Raw genomic sequence first — 18,293 nt, forward strand, 5'->3', positions numbered from 1 at the left:
AACCCTAAAATACCTCTCTGCAAAATACTGATCAGTTATAAACAGAGTGGTGAATTTACAGTAGAGAAACTGGGCAGCAGAATGACTAGGTGATGATTAGTATCATCAATGGCTGGACAGTTTATATCCTGAGCTTCTCAATATGATGCCCTGAGAAGTGCACATTATCACTTGTGTGGTTTTCCTGACAAGAATACTTTACCTATACTGGAGGAAATACACTCAAACCCAGGTTGAAAGTCATCCTACTGAATGTAAAGCCTGAAATCATCAAAGACATACATGTCAGGGAAAGACTGAAGACACATGGCAACTGAATACAACCTATATTCCTAGTGAGCATCCTGGAAAGAGTCACTATGGGAAGAGTTGGCATTAGAATGAATTCTCTGGGTTGAATGGTCATGTTGCAACAGAGTTGCTTTCTGAATTTGTACTTTGTTGCTTATGCTAGAGGATCTTTGATTTAGAATATAGTCCCTGGAGTGTTTAGGGGAGACAGAACCTATATGTCTTCAGCTTGCTATCTGAACGTTTGTAAAAAGACTGGTAATAGTAGTGTCTGTGCATAGGAATCCCTGAGTGGGCCCTGAAATAAATGTGCTTATTAACAGTTGGGAAATCTGAGTGAAGGGTTATTTTTATTTTTCTCCAATTTTAAAATTACTTCAAAATATTCAATTTTAGAAAATGATAAAGCATAAGGACTTTATAAAGGAAAAATTGGGGTCATCATTCTTTTGATTAGCATCTTATTGAGAATGTTTTATAGTGAGAATTGCTAAGATGCAAAGAATTAAGGAAGCAAGAAAAACTTAGAGAAAAGAGCATTGTGTTGAGTGCTGTTTGCCAAACACTGTGCCATGTACTCTACATTGTCCCAGAATAAATGTTTTTTACTCAGAATTTAGTATAGCTATTTGAGATAATTTAGCAATTAAAGGAGGCAAACTTATTTATTCAACATTTATTGAAGTAGTCTAAATACTAAGGGAACAGAAAACAAAGCAAAATATCCGCCCTTAAAAAGCTGCATTTTAGTAAAGAGAGATAGACAATACCAAAACAAGTAAAATATATAGACCATTGCATGGTGTTGAGTGCTGTAGGGAAAACAGTAAATTAAGGGACGAATCTGGGAGCGTTGGGGTGGGATTGTGGTTTCAGGTAGGGAATTCTGCCTAAAGAGGGCGATATTTGATCTCACACCTGAAGAAGGTGACAGAGCAAGGCAGGCACATACTCGCAGAGAGTATTCAGGTAGAGAACAGGCACAGGCGGCAAGGGAAAGACTGAGATGGGAGCCACTGTGACATGGACCAAGAGGCCTAAGAGGGGCACAGTGAATGAACACGCGGTAGGATGAGTAAGTACTGAGATGCAAATTTGAGTTGTATAAATGATGAGACTGGATGAGATCTCTCAAAAGTACTTGGGTGTAGGAGAAGAAAGAGCAGTTGCAAGACACCCTGGTGTGGGAGAGAAGGAGGAACCAACACCGGAGACTGAGATGTGACACTGGAACTCACACCTATACTCAGTGACCTTAAAAAGTAGCAGCCAGTGAAATAAGGGGAAAACCATGAGACTGTAGTCTGCTAGAAGCCAAGTGAAGAAAATGCTTCGCTTCCATGAGGGCCAAGTGATCACCTGTGTGAAAAGCTACTGAAAGCCTGAGGGGAGAAAATTGCTGAGTGGCGTCTTTGAATCGGCGAGGATGGTAGGCCCTGTTGCCCTAGTGTAATGGCTTCCCTGGTGGCTCAGAGGGTAATGTATCTGCCTGCAATGTAGGAAACCCAGGTTTGATGCCTGGAGAAGGAAATGGAGACCCGCTCCAGTTTTCTTGCCTGGAAAATCCCACGGACAGAGGAGCCTGGTGGGCTCTAGTCCATGGGGTTGCAGAGAGTTGGACATGAATGAGCAACTAACCCTTGCACTTGCACGAGTGCCTGGTTCGCTCTAGCTGGAAGCCTGGCCGGTCAGTCCACTGTGACAGGAGGGACCACTAGCACTGGTAGGTGGTGGAAGTTTGTAGAAGGTCTCTGATCGTCCCTGTGTTTTTTTTTCAGGAGATGCTGGAGGTTTGGTAAGAGAGTCATTTGAAATAGTCATTTAGGAGAGTACGGATGTGAAGGACCAGGGGAATGTCATATGACAGCCTGTCAACCTTAGTAAATAGGCTGTGTTTTTGAAGTCCGATCAGTCCCTTTACCAGTCCAATTACAGTCATTAGAAAAGATTTAACCAGTGTTGTTTCAGGGAAAGGTTGAGGAGAAGGGAGTGTGTCTAATTTGACATGTGAGAGAAAGGTGTTGAGGATATATGCAAGGAAATGATTATGAGAATTACTCCTGGGATTTAAGCTGGATAAGGAGAAATTGATGGATAGTGCTGGACATGACTGAGCAACTAACACTTCACTTCAGATGGATATTGTAAGATTGGGAGGTAAGATAAACTCAAAGGACAGGAAAATTTTTAAGAGCAAAAGTTCATAGGACCTTTAGGGTTTGTAGGATTATTGGGATGTGGGCACTAGAGGAAACAATCTGGAAAGAAAGGTCATCTAATTGTATATTAAAATCATCCAGAATTTGTTGTTCAGTTGCTAAGTCATGTTTGACTATTTGTGACCCCATGGACTGCAGCACACCAGGTTTCTGTGACCTTCACTATCTCTCACAGTTTGCTCTAACTCATGTCCATCGATCGTGATACCATGCAAGTATCTCATCCTCTGTTGCCCCCTTCTCTTCCTGCCCTCAGTCTTTCCCAGCATCAGGGTCTGTTCCAATGAGTTGGCTCTTCACTTCAGGTGGCCAAAGTATTGGAGCTTCAGCATCAGTCCTTCCAATGAATATTCAGGGTTGATTTCCTTTAGGATTCACTGGCTTTAATCTTCTTGCAGTCTAAGTGACTCTCAAGAGTCTTCTCCAGCACCATTGTTCAAAAGTATCAGTACTTCAGTGCTCAGCCTTCTTTATAGTCCAATTCTCACATCCATACTTGACTACTGGAAAACCATAACTTTGACTATATGGACCTTTGTCGGCAAAGTGACGTCTCTGTTTTTTAATATGTGATCTAGGTTTGTCATAGGTTTTCTTCCAAGGAGCAAGCGTCTTTTAATTTCGTGGCTGCAGTCACTGTCCACAGTGATTTTGGAGACAAGAAAATAAAGTCTGCCACCATTTCCACTTTTTCGTCTTCTATTTGCCATGAAGTAATGGGACCAAATGCCATGATCATAGTTTTTTGAATGTTAAGTTTTAAGCCAGCTTTTTCACTCTTTCACCTTCATCAAGAGACTCTTTAGTTCCTCTTCACATTCTGCCATTAGAGTGGTATTATCTGCTTATCTGAGGTTGTTGATATTTTTCCTAGCAGTCTTGATTCAAACTTGTGATTCCTCCAGTCCAGCATTTCTCATGATGTACTCTGCATAGAAGTTAAATAAGCAGGGTGACAATATACAGCCTTGATATACTCCTTTCCCAATTTTGAACCAGTCAGTTGTTCCATGACTGGTTGGAACTATTGTTTCTTATCCTGCATACAGGTTTCTCAGGAGAAACGTAAGGTGGTCTGGTATTCCCATCTCCTTAAGAATTTTCCACGGTTCAAAGACTTTAGCAGAGTCAGTGAAGCAGCAGTAGATGTTATTTTTGAAATTCCCTTGCTTTTTTTATGATCCAGCAGATGTTGGCAATTTGACCTCTGTTTCCTCTGCCTTTTCTAAATCCAGCTTGTACATCTGGAAGTTCTCGGTTCATGTACTGTTGAAGTCTAGCTTGAAGGATTTTGAGCATTACCTTGCTAGCATGTGAAATGAGCACAGTTGTCTGGTAGTTTGAACATTCTTTGGCATTGCCTTTCTTTACAATTGGAAGGAAAACTGAGCTTTTCCAGTCCTGTGGCCCATCTAGGATTATGGCAGGAATAATATTGGAGATGGTGATTATGAGCCAAGAGCTGAACTCTTCAAAGACTGAGAGAATGACTGAGCATTCACTGAGGACTGCAGTGTGGAGGAGGGTGGGAGGTGGTGTGATGACTGAGATTCACAGCACAGGAGCAAGAAGGGCCATCCTACTAGCAGGCCTGGTCAAGGCTGCACTTAATGTCCTGAGCAGAGATTCATTTGTATTTTTTGTAATCCATTAGCCCCCTAATCTCTACTTTGAATCCTTCTTTGAAAGAGTAAAATAAAAGCAGTGTGTGAGTTTACTTTATAAATATGTGGTTGGTACATCTGTGAAACTTCTGTAATTCAGTGAACTAACTTTAACCTGTCACTTTAGGAAAGGTTTGTTTTGTGTTCAACAGTAAAACTAATTGTACTTAAACCTCTAACGCATTTTTGAAGAAAAACTGTGTTTGTCCACTTTTTATAACTTACTTATGAACACTTGTTTTGTGTTGGCATATATGTCATAGAGAGCATTTTTTATGTATTTGTTGGGAACTTGATAAATTATTTGCCTAATAAAGACTTGGATGCTCAGTTGTCTCTGCTTTCTTCTAGATTACGTACCGGTTACGGCACCTCCTTCGAGCAAGGTGTGATGCTTCCCCAGTGACCAACAATACCATCCAGTTTCACTGTGATCCTAGTTTCTGGGCTCAAAATATAATCAATTTAGGTAGGCTGTTATGTAGATTTTCTCAAAGTGCCATTTGTTTCTGGAACTCTTAATGATTATGAGATTGTTGAAAATGTATTCCCTTCTACCCCCTAAATATTTTTATTATCTTGTTTTAAAGAGATGGATTTTTCCTGGTATTTCATTAGTGTGTGTATATTTGTGACACATGCATGAATATAAACACACATATAAATATGTGGGTGATATGAAACATCCTTTTATTGACTCAGTGTCTAGATTTCTGGATTTAGGAGTTGTTTTTCTTCCTCAAGCAAGTAGAATCTTGCTTGTGCTGTTAGTGACATATTTATCAGAATAGTTGTTAAAACTCTTTACATGTGTCTGCCATTAATATAGTACTTTTTAGAATGTTTTCTGTTAAAACAGTATTTCTCATACAATTCTTGGCTTACTCACTCTTGAGACCCAGTGGTCAGGTACTAATGGCTCATTTATTTGCTTTTTCTTGGTAGGGAGGAATTCTCTCTGTGTGTTTTGTTTTTGTTTTTCCTTTTATGTAATAATTAAATAATTTTTAACCTCCTAATTGAAGTGTATCATGCATATAGATAACTGCCCAAATTTGAAGTACTAGAGTTATCAAAAAGGGGGAATTTCAGTATCATTTGGTAACATCACATATCCCTGCAGGCAGTCCTTGTTACATTATGTACTAGTAAAAAAAATCTTCAATTTTTGCCTCCTTTCTTAATTTCTCACAGGGAAATTATAGAAACAAAAATAAGAATTTCATATACATTCTTCATTAACCACCTTTTGGCAGTTTTGGGGCTTATTGACTTTGTTTCAAAATCATCAAATAGGGTTGCTCTCTCATTCTCTAAGCTAGATTCTGGGTAAGAAAGAACTGGCTGGAAGGAGAGCCAGTGCTCTCAGAACACTCCAAGAAGGGAAGAAATAGGCTTACATAAATCTCATCCATATGTGAGAACAATAAGAATGGTAATGTGACCCTTTGAAGAAATGATAAGGTGACTCCTCAGCACAGTTTAGAAGTACGTATTTATTGATTGATAAACATAGCCAGCAGCTGGTATCATACATATTCTCATCTATATAACTAAAAAGAAGCATCTTAATACAAAGCATGTATATAACTATCTCTTACCCTACTCTACCCTCCACCACATATATAGCTATACAGAGAATCTATCACAGCTTTATATCCACAGTAACAGTCATGTTGACTTATATGTACTTATAAGCATATCACTTAAAACATAGTCCACATGATGTAGACATAGGTAAAATTAAGAAAATATGTAACTGTACGCACATAAGTGAATATAGTTTAGGTAAATCTGAATCAGCAAAAACAAAAACACCTCCTGTTTGTGAGGAATTTGTAAGACAGTATCCTTTACTGTAGGACTTTTCAGAGGTGTCATATATAGCTCTATAAATTGTCGTTTAAAGTGAGATTGACGTTTTAAATCTTCTAAGAAGGATACAACTTTCCCAAACTTGTTTATTTATGGCTTCTGAGAAACATGTTACAGAAGAGTGCAAGGGAAAAGTAGTGTCTTGGACGCATATTCAGTTTAGTGTCTTTGTGACTTTGGATAAGTTGTTTGGCCTCTCTGAACCTTAGATCCCTTATCTGTACGAAGGATTTTAACAATATACATAGATCTCCTATCATGGTACCTAATGTGGAGTAAGTATTTAATGAATGATAACCATATCTTTAAGGATGCATATGCTTAGTAAATCAGGAACTTTTAACTGAGTCTCTGCTATTGAAGAAATCAAGCTTTGCCCTACTCTTGGACCAGACCTGTGAGAGGTACCTTTAATCTCTTTTTTAACAGTGTAGTTATAAAGCATGGTGTTCGCCATCAGAGAACTAACACAATTTGCGCCATGAAGGTGTAAAGAACTAGCTGTTGTTGTCATTCAATTGCTACATCATAGAGAGACAACTGAGTCAGTAATACTCTGTGGTATTGTTCTCACATCCAGTGAGAACAGTCAGGTTTGCGTGTTTTGTTTTGATTATACAATAGCAGTTCTCACAGTGTAGTCTGAAGCTTCTTCAGGTGATAAAAGGTCTCCCTTTTCCAAGTACATACCCATATGTGGCTGGGTTTTCTGCATATATTTCTATTTAAACAATATATTAGATAATGCAGAAACAGTTACCGCTATTAAGCCAGACATTTTAAAGAACTGTTTGAAAATGTAAAATAGTGCCATTCTTCACTAAACTTTTTTGAAAATAAAAATAAGGTTTTGTGTGTGTGTGTGTGTGTTTTTTCCATAAAAATATGTTACTCTTGGTTGTCACTTTTAAATGAATTAGTATGGAAAAATGTTTTTTAATTCTCATTTCTAATTTTGAATAAGGTAGATTTTGTTTGATAGACCCTACATAAACAGAAACTCTTCGGAGTTTCTATCTTTAAGCGTGTAAAGGGTTCCTAAGACAAAAAGAAGTTCCTTGGAAATCCTGAAAATGAGCAAAGATAGCCTTTTACAAAATATGGTATGTTACTATCAGAAAATCTTCAGAACTTAACTTTTTCTCTTTGATTAGGTTCTTTAGTAATTGAAGATAAAGAGAGTCAACCACAAATGCCTAAGCAGAATCCTGTCGTGGAACAGAATTCACAGACACCAGGTGGTTTATCTTCAAACCAGTTATCCAAGTTTCCAACCCAGATCAGCCTAGCTCAGTTACGACTCCAGCATATGCAGCAACAGGTAATGGCTCAGAGGCAACAGGTGCAACGGAGGCCAGCACCTGTGGGTTTACCAAACCCTAGAATGCAGGGGCCCATCCAGCAACCTTCCATCTCTCACCAGGTAAATTTGGAAGCAGGCCTGTCCTAACTTAGATAATTATAGTACAGTTGTATTCAGCAGCTCCTAAAATAACCAAGGTGTCCTTCCTCCATGATTTAAATATATGAATTTATAAAAATTTGTCTCATCAAGGGTCCCTAATTTAACTCTAGTTCTTAGCCCTTCTGGAAAAGAAATTAATGGTTTATTCAGCTGGGACATCTATTCTCATCTGCTTTTTGTCATCTTTGTAACAGAGGATAAATGATTGCATTCCTGAATAACCCATGCATACGATTGGTGGGAAAGTTGTGTACCTGTAACTCAGAATTGTTACATTAGTGCTTCAGGATGACTGATGCTTCAGGTATCTGTCCTCTATGAAGATGCAGCATTTAGAAAACCCACTGCATCTAGAAACTAGGACAGAATGAAATAGAAAAGGGAAAGGGTGTGGTTTGTTAGAAGTCTGCCTTTTTCAAACTTTATTTCTGAGCAAATGTTCCAGGCACCATTCTTTTTTTTTTTTTTTTTTTTCAGTGTTGTCATCTTTTTATTTGTATTATTTCTTAATTCATAACAAAGATTTCAGTCACTGGTGGAGAAATGGGAAAAGCATGTGTTTATTTTCTACTTATCCCTCTAAAGGGTTTGAAGAACATACGCATGTAAATTCTACTTGTGATGTAGAGTGGGTGGAGGAGTCTAGACATGTGTTCATATAGTCATAAACTCAACAGTACTAACAATACAGTAACAACTTCAGAGCATGAATCAAAATCATGATCCTGTGGATTAATTACCGTGCATTAGTTAAGAACAAACAGTTGCAATATTAGTATACATTTCTGCTGTTGTTATAGAAGAAGCTTCTATCCACTCCATTTAGAGCAAGTCTCTTTTTATCCCCCCATGCACCATTCTTATTTTAATGCACAAAAATTGTCTCTTTTTTCAGTTCCTTTTATTTATTAATTTATACTCCCTATTTCTCAGAATTTGAACTGATTTACAGTAAGTGACTCAAATGAAATGGCACAGGGATTAATAAGTATTAGTAATGTTCAAAGCATGCAGAACTAGACTAAGAATTCTCATGCTTGAGAACAGGACTTAGCTCAGTTTTTGATCAACCAAACAAAGAATCAGGAATAATATCTATTACTTGATTAAAAGGAAACATATCATTAGAGAAATTTTTTACCAGTGTTTTTTTAGCACTAAGAGGAATGCATACATAATGCAGTTCTTTTATGAAAAAGCAATTAAATGGCATAATAGCATGTTTTGGTAGTGGTTATACAAGACTCTTCGTAGGAGACTTGCTTCAACCCTGAATAAGACTTATGGGCCTGTGTGAATCCTGATTTTGTTAAATTGCTTCTGTGTAGGCCTGAGGTGATTTTATTTGTGATTTATGGCTGTCTGGTAATTTGATTAAGAAGATATGTCAAATCCAAGAGAATATTAATTAGTATGACCAGTTGATTATTGCTCTCGAACTTTGTTTTAACCCAGGTTTTTAAAGGAAGTAAATAGCAAGCAATTTAAGAGGTCTTTGTTTGATGAGTGTTCTGTGAGAAAAGATGTATACACTTTCGATCCCAGGAGTGCCACTGGCAGAGTTGAAATTTTGTTAAGAATATGGAGGAATTCTTTTGTCACTCCCCACCCAGACTGCAGAGTAACATATTGCAGATAGACTGCAGAGCACCCAAATTGTTTTGGACATATATTTGATGAGGAAAAGAGAGAAAATACTTACTGAGTGACTAGTGCTAAGCATTTACATGATTAATATTTATCTTAAGTATTTGAAAGATGGTAAAGTGATTTTTATTACTTTACTAACCTGAAGCAGGATAAATCCATCATTTGCATTAATTCCCTTTTCATTGAAAAGTGAGGAACTGAGGCAGTTAATAGATTCTGTGTGACTCAGTCACATTCTCAGAAACAGCTGTTTATAGAAGCAGTAACCAAACAGAAGTAACCTTGATAGAGCCTTTAGCCTGCTTATCTCAGAAATTTATATTTGATCTTATTATTTCTTTCTGTGGTGTACTGCTGTATGATATATATATATATATATATGTATATATATAAATAATGTACAATCTTTGTTATACAGCCTAATTTTCCCACTTACCAACACATTTGACCCTTGAACAATTAATTCAGGGGTTAGAAGCACTGACCCTCCATATAGTTGAAAATCCACATATGACTTATAGTCAGCCACCCCCCGCCACCCACCATGGCTCCTCCACATCCACTGCTCTGCATCTGAGGATTCAACTAAACACAGATTGTGCAGTACTGAAGTATTCACCATTGAGAAAAATCCTTGTCTAAGTGGACCTGCAGTCTAAACCCATGTTAGAATATCAGCTGTAATTTTCTCATCTTTATGTCATTACTTCGCACACTGCTCTTTTTCTGTCTCCTCTCAGTGACCCCTGAACCCTCTTCTAGTACTCTCATCTCTCATTTTTATCTTCTCTCTACCAAATATCTGCTCCTACATTTTTCACTCAACAGTGTTTTCCCTCTTCTTTAAACTTTTGCACTGCCCTGCTTACCTGCTTTCTTAGTTCTCTAGCAGTTTATTTGCATGTACATCTGGTAAAATATCTGTCTGTAGATAGGTGTATATGTGTGCCTCTTTGTCATACTCTACCTGTAGCCTGAAGATACAGGTCAATTTAAACGCCTGCTCTAAAAATCGCTTACACAGTAGTTCCCTGTTTCTTCTTTCTCTGAAAGTAGCCATGTAATCTGAATGATTAAAGAGCTGGGTGATACACAGATAGACTACATAGTTACATGACTGTGTGGTACAAACTAATAAACACTCTGCATCTCTTTATTGAGTGGTATACAATATACTCTGTCGTACTGCAGTGGACAGCTCGAAGTTTGTTAAATCTAAGTCTGTTATTGTATACTTTATGGTTCTCACTCCTGGGCCAGATTTACTGTTCTGCAGAGATACTCTCATTTATATGTATATATTAATTTTCCTAAACAGTGAGTGGATGTTAGAAGGACATCTGCTATCCTTCAAGGTTATACTGACCTAGAATAAAATTACCACCTATAATAAAGTATTTACAGTGAGGGTAAGGATAATGATGAATATATGTCTCTTTACTTAAGCTCTCAATTATTTCTCTATTCTCTCCCTTTTTTCCTTCTTGCAAGTTAATTCCATTTAATTAAAATAGCATTGGTTTTGCTATTTCTCTTATGTTCATAAATAGTTTCTAGTCCTGTTCTTTCAAGTTACTTTTCCTGTCATGGGGTTCTTAGAAATTAACTCAGTCAACAATAACAGTTTAGGAGAGGAGATAAAAATCAATCACCTTAGATCTTTCTACACTAGGATTCCTTGATGGGCGAGTGAACATCCAGTTCCACACTGATTTCTTACAGGAGTATAGTACACTGGCATCAAATGTCACTTCGTTTTTTTCTTTTTTCCCTGAATGTCGTTTCTTGACTGAATCAATATATAAATTCCAGTCAGGGCAGGAGTAGGCGAAAGTTTTGACTGCCTTTGTTCTCCCTGAAGGATCATTTTGAGTGTTTTTCCACTTTTTAAAAAATAGTCTTTTGGATGAATTTAGAAGTTTTCCACTATACTTCCCCAATTACTTTTTGTTTGTGTTTCTGTGATATAAAACCCTTCCAGTGAAAAACTTTAATAGAAGAACCAAAAAGAATTGCTATGGCTTCAGGCTTCTGTGAAATTTTGGCATTTTCTCTTTTTCTCATATTTTTCTATTCTTCATCCACAGAATTTCCTTTGATCTAGAAATAGTGTCTAAGTCTACTTTTCATTAGGTCTGTAATTGCTGGTCACTCTTGTAAGTTACTAAGTGTGAACCCAGTGCCAGCTAATTTGCAGGAGAGGAGAAACAGAAGACCTTTTCCCAGGAAAGGAGATAAATTCCAAAAATGAGAGAAAGAAAAGAACAAAAAGAGGGCAGGGCTACACTTTATAGCTGTCCGCCTTAAGACGTTGCTACTTCAGCTTTATAAGTTCATTTATTTGTTCCCCCCCCACCACCACTTTGAATATGGGGGTTAATAGTTCCCCTTTCTGAGAAGTTCTGGTCATATACAGTTAACAAAGCCTGAAAATAAGTATTTACTTTGCAATAATTTGCCAACCTTTTGTGGAACTTTGGTAACCAAGGTTACCTTTTTTGTGGAACACTGGTGTCAATTTCTAAGGATAGCATTTGTGAGCAAACTAAGCTTGTCCTTACCCTGTCCTGTAATCAACCAATGCTGTCCTTGAAGGGTTTCCTTTAAAAATCTGTTTTCTTTTAGAGAAACTCATCCTCTAAACTGTGATTAGTACCTCAACCCCCAGTTAAACACCAGAACATGTTTGACTAATGCAACGGCAGACTAGTGTTGGATTAAAACCATAGTGCTGCCTTTAATGAGTCATGTGACTTCTTTTCTGGTTATCCCAGCTTTTTAATGTTTAGTGTCCTGATTCGTAAAATGGCAGGGGTAGGGGAGTAATAAAGAGCCTCTTGATGAAAGTGAAAGAGGAGAGTGAAACAGTTGGCTTAAAACAGCATTCAGAAAACAGATCATGGCATCTGGTCCCATCACTTCATGGGAAATAGATGGGGAAACAGTGGAAACAGTGACAGACTTTATTTTTCTGGGCTCCAAAATCACTGCAGATGGTGACTGCAGCCATGAAATTAAAAGACGCTTACTCCTTAGAAGGAAAGTTATGACCAACCTAGACAACATATTAAAAAGCAGAGACATTACTTTGCTCACAAATGTCCATCTAGTCAAAGGTATGGTTTTTCCAGTAGTCATGTATGGATGTGAGAGTTGAACTATAAGGAAAGCTGAGTGCCAAAGAATTGATGTTTTTGAACTGTGGTGTTGGAGAAGACTCTTGAGAGTCCCTTGGACTGCAAGGAGATCCAACCAGTCCATCCTAAAGGAAATCAGTCTTGAATATTCATTGGAAGGATTGATGCTGAAGCTGAAATTCCAATACTTTGGCCACCTGATGCAAAGAACTGACTCATTTGAAAAAAAGACCCTGATGCTGGGAAAGATTGAAGGCGGGAAAAGGGGACGACAGAGGATGAGATGTTTGGATGGCATCACTGACTCAATAGACATGGGTTTGGGTGGACTCTGGGAGTTGTTGATGAACAGGGAGGACTGGCGTGCTGCAGTCCATGGGGTCACAAAGAGTTGGACATGACTGAGCAACTGAACTGACTGAGGGGAGTAATAACAAGATAACATATAAAACGCCAATCGCAATGCCTGACATGTAGTTTGATCTCAATAAGATCTAAAATTCACTCATTTTTAAGTGTTGTTAATATCATGTGTTTTCATTATTAATATCTGCATAGAGTGCAGACCTTAGAGCCAGAGAACTTGAGTTCATATCTTAGCTCCATTCCTTCCTATCTTTGGTAATCTTGGACAAGTTTCCTTTTCTGTAAAACAGAGAATCCCTGCCTCAGAGGAGGATCTTTGTGAAGATTAAATGAGTTAACACATGTAAAGCATTTTAACTAGTACTGGACATGTGATAACTACTCAGTAACTATCAGTAATTATTATTCTATCATTTTAGATTTGAAGAGAGCAATTCTTTGCAGAAGATAGTCATCAGGGACTTAGGGAATTCCTATTTCCTAATTTGGTCTAGATTTAACTCTGATTGGAAAATCCTCTCCCAAGGGTCTTTTCCTAGTAAAACTTCTTTACTTTAAATGCTTATTCACATTCTGGGCAGCTGTCCCCTCCCCCCATACCCTTATTGTAATATTAATAAATGATTCATCTGTGGTAGAATTGTTTTCTTTCTATAAAAGTTATAAAATAGAGTTCTCTGTAATTCATCTTTCAGGAGCTGACTGCCACTGAATTGATACAATGTCTTTTTTCCAGCAACCTCCTCCACGTTTGATAAATTTTCAGAATCATAGCCCCAAGCCCAATGGACCAGTTCTCCCTCCTCATCATCAACAGCTAAGATACCCATCAAACCAGAATACGCCACGACAAGCAATGAAGCCCAACCCCTTGCAGATGGCTTTCTTGGCTCAACAAGCCATAAAACAGGTATGTGTGTCTCCTTCTCCACAGGTGCTTTTACTTCTCTCTGCTTCCAAATCATATTGAATTTATGGATAGAGCAATGGTGATGAAGAGTAAGAGTAAGCTGTTTTCTTTTTTTTAATAAATGTGAATTACAAAGTTTATTACATACAGACCTAAAGAGACAAAGCTAGGAGAAAGGATCTTGATGCTTTGTAATTAACAACAACAACAAAAAAATTAAGCTACTTATACAGAAATAAAGGCCCAGAATAATCAGTGAGTCATGGGTATGAATTTTTCAGTATTAATGTGTGTAGCTTTTAGGTGAGTATGGAAGTATTCTAACAAATACAGATGGCATACCTCAAAAGAAACCAATGAATGAATCTTCAGAGTGTTTCAAGGAGACTTCTTGGAAACAAACTTAGTTTCACACAGTTTTAATATGAAGCATTAAACAGTATATATATATATACCTGTATATAAGACTATATTGTATTCAGTAGTAAACAGGATACAGTACATATACACCTGATAAAGCTTAATATTTAAGGTTATACATTATATTTTAGAAGGTTTAATATTTATATTCGTAATGTTTTCAGGTCATATGTTTTTTAGGAATTGCTGTTTTAAAAAGCTAAAGTTCCCCCAGCACTTTGTCTTCCCCAAGTACTTGTGTCTTCCCAGCTTGCAACTAGCAGATTGATTTTAGTTTTTTTGCCAAGACCAAAATAAAGAATATGTTATTCCCCATAATACTGTAACATTCATTTTAATCAAATTATTTTAAAGTAATATTCTAAAAGTACACATACTGTGTCTGTGTGTTTTTATAATTACTGTGATATAAATTTTCTAAAATGACATTTTAATTATTTTCAATAAAATTTATACCTATCTCTGTTTTATCATTAGAGATGAGGTAAATAGAGACCAAGCTACAGTTAAATCTTACATTCTGATTATTTTCCTAATACTTTTGTGGCCTTGTACAAGTTTACTCTCTTAAATCTCATTTGCCCCTACTATAAAATGAGTTCGTACCTTGCAGAGTTGTGCTGAGACTTAGATGGTAGTGTGTATAACAGCACCTAGCACATTCTGGGTACTCATATTTATCTACCTCATAGCTATGTAACGGGTTTGATCCCTGATTTGGACGATCTCACATGCACTGGAGCAACTGAGCCTGCACACCACAACTATTAAGCCTGTGCCCTAGAGCCCAGGAGCCACAACTACTGAGCCTCTGTATATGTAGAATTGTACTTGTTTGTTTATTTTCGGCTGTGCTGAGTCTTCACTGCTGCTCAGGCTTTTCTCTCATTGTGGAGAGAGGGCTGCTCTCTAACTGCAGGGCGTGGGCTTCTCATTTCAGTGGCTTCTCTCGCTGTGGAGCACAGGCTCCAGGGCATGTGGGCTCAGCAGTTGTGGCTCCTGGGCTCTAGAGCACAGGCTTAATAGTTGCGGTGCTTAGGCTTAGTTGCTCCACGGCATGTGAGATCTTCCCAGATCAGGGATCAAACCCGTGTCTCCTGCACTGGCAGGCAGATTCTTTACCACTGAGACACCAGGGAAACCCTCGGTTTGTTATTTTTAATGGATAGATACACACTCTAAGAATGTTTTTAAAAATGTTTTCTGGTCAAAGTCTAAACATGAATGAATAAATGAACAAACTAGGAGGAAAATATAGGGGAGAGTTTGTTTTAACAGAATCGCTTAAATTATACTGGTACTATGGAAATGCTTTCTAGCTATTGAGAAAAGGCAGTAATCTATATATGATCTTCTAAGTATATATGGGAAGAAACATCGAATTTGTGTGTGTGTGTTTTTTAATTTCATATACATAGAAGAAACCGGGAAAGATACACATGAACTGTAACTGTGCTTGTTCTGGGATGGGAAGGAAGAAGAGAGAGACGGATGGATGGGTAGGCGTGAGGGGTGGGTGGTAGGTGGTTAAGTTGGCATTCATATTCACAGAGTTTTTTACTTAGTTTTTTCAGTGGAGAATATAAATTAGGTTTTTCAAAGTTAGAATATTTCTGTCACTGTCACTCTGTATTGTGTCATCCCCATATAAATGATACTGTGTTTGGGAGTTTTTTCCTCCGCATAGTCTTAAGATACCTCTTGGTTGCTTTTTATCATAAAATTTTCAAACTTAGTTGAGAGAGTTGTATAGCAGACAGATTGCTCTATTTGCTGTCTCCTTTGTTATCTGTATATCCATTCATCCATCAGTCAAACCTTCTTACTTTTGGTAGATTCCAAAGTAAATTTTAGACAACAGGGTGGTTCATCTCTGTATTCTATAGCATTCCTAGTTTTAATGGGTTTATCTCAGCCTGACTTCCCTGGTGGCTCAGGTAAAGCATCTGCCTACCATGCTAGAGACCTGGGTTCGATCCCTGGGTCAGGAAGATCCTCTGGAGAAGGAAATGGCAACCCACTCCAGTACCCTTGTCTCGAGAATCCCATGGATGGAGAAGCGTGGTAGGCTACAGTCCATGGAGTCACAAAGAATCGGACACGACTGAGCGACTTCACTTTCATTTTGTTTATCTCAGCCTGTAACAATTTTCTCAGATGTTTCTTGATGCTTGGTTGCCTGTTTGTATATAAGGAATGGGTGTTTTTAAAAAAACTGAAAGCTGGGATATGGGGCTAATGTTTAATGCTGAATTTTGCTCTTGTGTGAGGGCTCCTTGGCATGTTTGTTAGAGTTACTGATGTCACTGTCTTTAGGTAATGGCTCAGTTCCCAAAAGATCTCTTTGTTTCATGCCTGAAATGCAGGGCCTAATGCTCGTTGAAGCTCAGCATTCAGTGTGTGTACAGTTTCTTAATTTTCATTTTCAGTGTAATACTTCTGCCTTCAACTGAGCCTGGTGCCCATGAGTCCAAAGACATTGTTTTACCTATTCTGGAAACTTAATTTCCAGTCTTCTTCTGTGGAGGTGAAGGAAGTCCTTATTATTTTGGGGTAGCTAGAGTAGGAAAGGAACTAAGATTTGATCCTTAAACAGACTCAACGATTATCCTGTTTTTAGTTCTTTGTCTTTAGGGTCAATGTGTTGTTGTTTTTTTTTTTTTTTTTTTTTTTAAAGAAAAACTGACTGTCATTTTAGTTTCAGATATATCAGGTAGGGACAAAAGGAAATGTGTGTTTTCAGTCCTCCATCTTTATTTGTAGTTGCTATGTACAAGTTTAGATTTCTTTTTCGATATATACGTTTTCCAAGACTGGGTGCAGTGGTTTTTTGGTGTATACTGTTGTCTTCTGGGAGAAATCAGTGCTTTTTATTATTTATGTTTGTAGAGAATTACTGAAAATTATATGCACCAGTGTCCTCTGCCCGTTCTATGAAAATTACAGTTGAATTCAAATAGCAGAAGATGTCTTTTACTTTGTCTTGTACCTGGAACAGGGCTTAGATGGACATTTGATGTAACAGGCTTGCTGATAGGCAACCTTTCTTCTTCCTTCTTGCTACCGCAGTGGCAGATCAGCAGTGGGCATGCAGCCCCCTCGACTGCCAACAGCACGTCCTCCACTCCCTCCAGCCCCACCATTACTAGTGCAGCAGGGTATGATGCAAAGGCTTTCGGCTCACCTGTGATTGATTTGAGCTCACCGGTGGGAGGTCCCTACAATCTTCCTTCTCTTCCAGATGTAAGTAAACACAAAACTTCCACTAAAGAATCTGTTTCAGAAATTTTAAGTGAACTTGAATCTGGTGAAAGGCCATGGGTATGTTGGATTATAGGCTGTGTGTTTGTGTTTGGAAGTTGTTTTTATCCTTTAGAAATATTGTAACAGCAGGAATCATAAAAAGATTAGTATTAACACTTAAACATACTACAGAATGTCTTTCAGGGCACTGGAGTTAATGTGTTAGTAAATGAATGATTATGGTGATTAATTATGGAATGTAAGCTAGGGAAGGAGGGAAGTGAAAACACAGGAGGAGAATTGCTGGAACTTGGTTCATTGGAATAGGGTTAGAGAGCGAGGCTAACATTTAAGACATCAGAAGAACTGGAGGCAGGTTTAATAGAGAAATGATAACATTTTACTGACAAGTGCAGTATTACCTCTGATTTCTTTTTTATTTAAATTAAATACATTTACCTCTAAACTGGTTGTCAGTATGACTTTTTAATCAGTCAGTTTTGGGACTTCCCTGCTAGTCCAGTGGTTAAGACTCTGCAGTTCCCATGCAGGGGTTGTGGGTTTGATCCATGGTCAGGGAACTAAGATACCACATGCCCTGTGGCATGGCTCCAAAAAAGAATTTTTTTTTTCAAGACAGAAAATATATCATTGAAGAAACAAATCAGTTACACAAGAGTTGATATTTGTTTTACCTTTTTTCATCCTACAAGCTTAGGTAATCACTCATGCAAACATTAAGAACTTTTAAGAAATCTTGTAGGATTGTGAAGGAAATCTAAAATGTTATATTATTTACTTTTTCAAATTACTGAGATCAATTCATATTTACTAAAAGTTGAATCACTAACCTTACTGGAGTTACTTCATTTTTTAAATAATTGTATGTAATTTAGTGGGTAGAGTATATGTATTTTATTTTCATGCATAGATGATAGGAAAACTTTTGTTCATTCCTATAATTTTATTTTAGCTTTTAGGATTCCTCCACAGTGTAAATAACTTTTATTACATTAAGATCTAACAAATCTAGTCAATCCAGTACTTATTGCA

At 37.6% G+C, this 18,293-nt stretch overlaps 1 protein-coding gene across 2 annotated transcripts in view; it reads left to right on the forward strand.

Annotated features, from left to right (window-relative positions):
- TRIM24 (tripartite motif containing 24) overlaps positions 1 to 18,293 on the forward strand; it is a 115,357-nt gene that overhangs the window by 76,128 nt on the left and 20,936 nt on the right. The window contains exons 8-11 of one of the 2 annotated variants that reach the window (XM_069588486.1): positions 4,526 to 4,643; positions 7,204 to 7,472; positions 13,404 to 13,577; positions 17,067 to 17,240. In XM_069588486.1, the coding sequence (XP_069444587.1) occupies positions 4,526 to 4,643; positions 7,204 to 7,472; positions 13,404 to 13,577; positions 17,067 to 17,240 (735 nt within the window). The remainder of the gene's footprint in view (positions 1 to 4,525; positions 4,644 to 7,203; positions 7,473 to 13,403; positions 13,578 to 17,066; positions 17,241 to 18,293) is intronic. The other variant, XM_069588487.1, reaches the window with a different exon arrangement.

Source organism: Ovis canadensis, chromosome 4 (assembly GCF_042477335.2).
Source record: "Ovis canadensis isolate MfBH-ARS-UI-01 breed Bighorn chromosome 4, ARS-UI_OviCan_v2, whole genome shotgun sequence".
Taxonomy (NCBI): Eukaryota; Metazoa; Chordata; class Mammalia; order Artiodactyla; family Bovidae; genus Ovis; species Ovis canadensis.